Source organism: Mugil cephalus, chromosome 8 (assembly GCF_022458985.1).
Source record: "Mugil cephalus isolate CIBA_MC_2020 chromosome 8, CIBA_Mcephalus_1.1, whole genome shotgun sequence".
In the NCBI taxonomy this organism is placed as follows: Eukaryota; Metazoa; Chordata; class Actinopteri; order Mugiliformes; family Mugilidae; genus Mugil; species Mugil cephalus.
Genome location: NC_061777.1, coordinates 9,395,839 through 9,401,849, shown reverse-complemented (window position 1 = coordinate 9,401,849; position 6,011 = coordinate 9,395,839). Strand labels below are relative to the sequence as shown.

The following is a 6,011-nucleotide window of genomic DNA, read 5'->3' as shown; positions in this document are numbered from 1 at the left end:
CTCTTTGAGGCCTTTGGTGTCTTGCTGGGCAGCAAGCTGATATCTCCCTTCTTCTTCTCAGATGTGGTACTCCTGTGATTGTAAATAGTTCTAACCTTGGTAGAGCACCTTCATGGAAATGCGGAGTGATTGTTGTGGCGTGGCGCTTAAAAGAAAAGACACTATCAGCGCACGGGTATCTGAGGAAAACATCTTTATTTCTAACAATACAGAGGCTTCAGTGTGTCGTACTCGTGCATTCCAAGGCCTTTGGTGGTGATGAAAAAACATGCTGGTAACCTTATTTGCATTTTACCTGAGAACACAGATGTCATCCCTGTCAAATTTCACCGTGTCTACCATAATAGTTATTATGGTCTCTGGGTTGAAATGCAATGGATGCAATAAACAAAAAATTCTGGAAATCCTGGAGGGAAAAAATGTTTTAGTGGTCCACAGATGATGTAAAATGAGAAGAATCGTATTCCACTGTCATTCTGAATATTCTTCTCGGGGCCTCAATTTCACACATACTGAAAGAAAATAGAAAAAAAAGCTTGAAGTAGTAGTGTTTTATTCATCTTTATGTAAATCCAGTCATTTACGGTTGCCTTAACAAATCAGGAATCAAGTGTGTCAACATCTAGCGGAGAAGAAAGTGCATATGGGGGATTACAAAAGAACAGAAACAGAAGAAAAAAAAAAAACACAGGCCGAGGGAGAACTCTTCACCTACAAATCCCGACAAGGAGAAAAATGAATGTTTTTAATAGTCCAAAATTTCTATACATTGTGAAAGGTTTACAGTTCTACTCAAAACTCTAAGTTCAGTTTGTTATATCTGGGTGACTGTGAGTGGAGCCCAGAGCAGGATCACACCATAGAAAAATACCCTGGTTATTTGCATCTTTAACTGTGCACTAATGCATTTTCTATAGAACAGATGAAAAATGATCAACTCTCGCCCACCGACATCTACTCATCCGAACCAGATTTTTCTTCACGTCCTACACCACTAGGAAAGATAAATCGCTCGCTCCGTTGCTACATAGCTAATGTTACAAGTATATGCTCAAAACCAACATTATTCTAAGTAAATCCCACACAGTATTTATTCATATATATATATATGTATATGTCAGATCAAAAGACAGGAATATGGTTTCAGATAAATATTTCTATAGTAAATTCTGGGTCGACTTCAGGTTGCTAATCGGGTCGCAATTAATAACCACTTAAGGCTCAACTTCCTCTTACCTGTCATCAAGGTGGCTGTGGATATTCTGGATATTTTACGTAAAGGCAACTTCTATTTCAAGCACTGTTAGATTTCATTCTGTAATGACTCAAGGTGACGCTCAGTCGGCAGCAAATCTACGCATGGCAATAAAAGGAGCACTGATCCCAACTCATATGCATGGTGATTTACATTTTAAGTGCTCCATATCGAGCTGTAAAAATAGGGTAAGGATCTCAATGTAAACATGCACCTTTGATATATAATCAATGCCATTTTCCTGCCACACATTTGCCATTGTAGAGTTTCAACGGTTTTGGCCCGAATCTTTCCTTTTTTTTTTCTTCCCCTTGACAACAATGTGCATAATGAGTCCCAGCGAGGAGCTCGTCCTTCCACATGGATCCTTGTCAACAATCTCACCGCACAGTCCACAAATGCCTTTAACACTGTACTGAACATCCAAGAGAGGGAAAAAAAAAAAAAAAAAAAAAAAAAAAAGTTCCAACTGGGGCAAAATAAACATCAGAAAATTTCTCAAAAATGCCTCAAGCGAGGTGTGAAGTCCTCGCGGTTCAGAAGTGGTCCGGTGTGACGCGGCCATCGGAGGCCTACTGATCTCAGAGTCTCTGCCCCCGCCTGTGAAATCTCAACGCAGCAGTGGAGTTCAGTTCATAGAATGCCTCACCGGTTCCAGTTAGAAAAAAAAAAAAAATTAAATCAATCCTCTCAAAAATAATTCAGGTTCAACCATCACCGAATGTCTTTTACTGACATTTTTTTTTCTTGGGCCTTTGATATATTCAAACCCCCTTCCCCTCACACCTTTACCTCGACTCCACCCAAGCAGAGGACTTAAAAGGTCTTAATACTCTTAAACTTCACTCATAGCAGATATCAAACATCACTTGTTAGTGCACAACAACGGCTCTGATCGGACAGAATATACGTGTCCGATCAGACGTGTCGTCGTTGAACGGAGTCGAACTTATTTCCAATGACGACAGCGACGAGTCAGTTTTGGGCTGCAGCATAAAACCGAAAGGTGTCTGACTTCTAGTTATAAAACATCATTCTAAAAGAGGAGACGTTTGCTTCAAATGAAACCGCTGATGGACTCATGAACGTTTGTCTGGAAGAGTGTAGCTACATAATCACATGCACGTCGAAAAGAGAATGGGAAGTAAAGATGAGTGAGCTGCACTTATCGTGTATGGGTATCTGTATACAAAAAGGACCTTTGTGTAGCCCTATGAGTGTGTGTGTGTGTGTGTGTGTGTGTGTGTGTGTGTGTGATCCGGCAGTAGCTACGAAGCGTTCGACGTGTTGGGGCTCCAGCCCATTTGATAAGCTCTCTCCAGGGTTCTCTTGCAGTCCTGCATCACCGTGCTGAACACAATGTGAGGGTACTGGACGACCAGCCTCTCCACGGTCTCCTCGTTCACCTGCAACACGCACACACGCAAAGGGCGCACGCAGTTAACATAACACATCGGCGTACGTCCAGCAACAATCCATTTGACACTAATAGTGATCATGTTTCCAGAGAGTTTGACCACACGACTTTATCTTCATTAGCAGATGCTCAGTTGTCATGGAGCTGTGAATGTTCAAATCGTTAACTACCAGTCCAAATTCTTCAATTTCTCATTGATTGTTGGCTGAAAACTAGTTTAAATATTTACGCTTCCATGATGAGTACAAATCCGCCTCTGCTGATTAAAAAACCCAAAGCTCCCAAACATGTGAGGAAGTTGATCTTCTTTATGTTCAAGTGTGTTGTTCGAGGTCAAGAATGAACAAATGAGCGAGAACACATTTCCCCCCTCACGTTCGTCCCGTATGATTGCAGTTTGATTACTTCGCGCTGGGCTTCAGCGAAAGGCATTTGCAACAGAGGAAAAAAGAGGCAGTTTTCGAACTTATTTTGGCGGGTGTCCACCTTTGTGTCACTCGGAGCCGCGAAGCCTTGCGTTAAATTTTGAGTAAACCCTGTTAAGTGTTTTGCCATGTTCATGTTCCGAAACCTAGCTGAGATTATGACGAATGAGCGAAACCAATGAGCGTTTCCATATTTTAGGGCAGAGAAAACAATATTGCTGCTTTAGAAATTATAACGTATACAAATTAATTAATTGCACAATATTAGAATCATTTAGGCAGATGAACGAAGCCCATTACCCTGCTCCGTGGTAAAATCAAGCACTTTATTTTGCCAACATTTAGCAATCTTTCAGAGCAGGGAATCCTGAGCGTATTTATTAAAATCAGCTTAAAACTATACAAATGTAAAATAAATATTTCTCTGTGTCTGGAAATAAACTAAGATTTTGACATTAAAAGTCCATCCACAGACTCTGCATCGCATTATTATGCCTTATTACAACAATCAGAGACACAGACGGACCTTAGTGCGCCGTAAAAACGATGCACTGAACTAAGAGCACCAGACTAATACGAGGGAGAGGCCATATCTTTAAAAGCACATATGCACACATACACACCCATCTGGACCGTGGCGATGGGTTTAGCTTCAGCAGACAGCTGAGCTCACCGGGCTAATGAGGCCTTCATGTTCTCAGAGGACTAGAAAGACAAGCGGCTAATAGCCACTCCAGCACTTCTTTGCCAGTCTAACACTCTGTCAGACCATCACTTGAGAGCCAAGAGTGAGAAAGCCTGAGAATCTGACAAAGAGCAGAAGCAGAGTAACCCTGGAGACCTCGAGGGGTTAACTGCAACCCACCCAGAACCAACTCCCCTCCCCGCCCACCCGCGAGCATGACACTTTCCAGGGGAAATGATGTATAAACACTCACACACATGTTGAGGACACAATCCGCCGTTGTTGCCAAAGCAGTGACAAAATGCTTCACAGTTTCCCCCCGAGCTCTTTGCCCGAAATCTCTTCAGTTTCTGTGATTTCTGGAAGAGAAGCGTTCCATGGTCAGACTTCCCTGGCGCTCGCTCACGTTATGATCCGTTTCGGGCTGTCATTCCCCATCTAACTCTTTCTTTCGTTCATTGAACGTAATTTCCTTAATAGTAGGTATCAGCACTTCCTTGTCAAGTGGAGAAATTGAGAAAATAAACGCTCAGAAGCCCCAAAAACACGGTCGGGATGAAACCAGCGCAATCAGAGAGAAATAAGTGCGCATGAGGGGACGCAGCAAAAATGTCTGGGGAGTCACAGAAAAGAGGGTGGAAACTGTTGCACAGAACAAGTGAATACAATGAGACTGAAAGGCTTGTTAGTCTTAACTTTTATTCGCAACGAGGGAGCAGAAGGTTGAAGTTCGGTTACTTGATGCACAAATGCAGAGACTCATTGGACTCTTCTGCGGTGCCGGTGATGTGAAAAAGCTAAAATCAGAAGCACGGGGTTCAACTTGCTTTCTGATTTTCGTTAGTTTTGGTTAGAGACGAAAATATTTCCGTTCCCTCTGCATCAGTCAGCGTTGAAGAGAAAGGCAAAAAAAAAATCTCAAAGGCCTTTGAGAGAATTCTCAGACACTTCAACTCCTTCAAAAGTGCATTCAATTAGAGGATGAAAGGGGAAATGTTTAAAAAAATAAATAAAAATCAGACGACAAAATACCCTGACGTAGCCAGCCTCAGTTCTTAGCACAATATCAGAAAACACCCCATTTGGATTTCATTATGGGCCGTGTTTCCCTCGATACAGAGGAAAAGACAATAGCTCTAAAACTTGTGCAACTGGATAGTCCTTCAACCAATCAGAGCCACTTTGGTGTCAACAAACTCAACTCTATGGCATTCAGATGAACTACTTTGTTGTTAACCTTCTGCCTGTCATTACGTTAAGCCAACCCAAAAGATTTGCTCAGAAAGATCAGGAAAAAGTCGTTTTAAAGTTATTAACAATTATTATTCGGTTGCTAGGTAGTTTCACAAAATCAGTCACCACCATCTCTCATGCCACGAAAAGATCAAACTCAACATGTGGAGCAGATCTTCTCCCCGATTTTTCCTCATGACTCTTTGTGAGTAACGTTCACGCTGAAGAATGAATGTGGGACCAATTAGACAGACATCAGATGATACCGAATGAAACATCAAAGAACTATTTTGATAAAAAACTTTCCACGTCATTTTCATCTATTAGAAGTTTCCCTAGAGTTGTTTTAATTCTGTTTTTTATTTGCAGTAATTTGGTGGTGGTGCCTTACCACCAACTCTTTGCTACGATGTGCACACTCTCTCCTATTTGCGCCTCTGCAAATCTGATTCATAAATGAAGAGATTTTGATAAAAATGAAGGATTTAATAAAAAACACCAGTCTGCAAAGATAACAGATCAATTCTATATTAATTTATCCTGAGGAGTGATTATCATAAGCTAGCGCTGATCCAGACTCTTCTTCTTTTGAGAATTAACCCAGGTCTCTGACTGCATTACTGGCTTGAATCGCAAGAGCTTTTCACCGGCTAAGGCCTTTCATCAAGTTTAGAAACTGGTTCTACCAACAGAATATATATGTGATAATTATTATTTTCAATCTTTGAAATGACCCTTTTCGGATAAAAGAGAAAGAGATGCAACAGTTTGCTAACATGAAGCTGACAAACCTGCAATTTGGTGGTTGCGTAATAATGCCTTCACGGGGAGCAGTTTAACCGAGGCCTCCACAGGCTGCTGCTACCGACAAGAGTTGAGTTTGTTATGACATATGGCCGAGGCTCATTAACAGATAAAATGACAAACCCTTGATTGCCTTCATAACATATTATGCTATATTCTTAAAAAGAAGATGAAACAACCCCCCTCCCATCC

At 41.4% G+C, this 6,011-nt stretch overlaps 1 protein-coding gene across 1 annotated transcript in view; it reads right to left on the bottom strand.

Moving 5' to 3' along the window:
- Positions 1-536: 536 nt before the first annotated feature.
- The window catches only part of fbxl17 (F-box and leucine-rich repeat protein 17), a 215,170-nt gene continuing 209,695 nt past the window's right edge, over positions 537-6,011 (bottom strand). Inside the window, exon 11 of the mRNA XM_047591339.1 lies at positions 537-2,661. Coding sequence (XP_047447295.1) covers positions 2,524-2,661 — 138 coding nt within the window. The 3' untranslated portion in view covers positions 537-2,523. The remainder of the gene's footprint in view (positions 2,662-6,011) is intronic.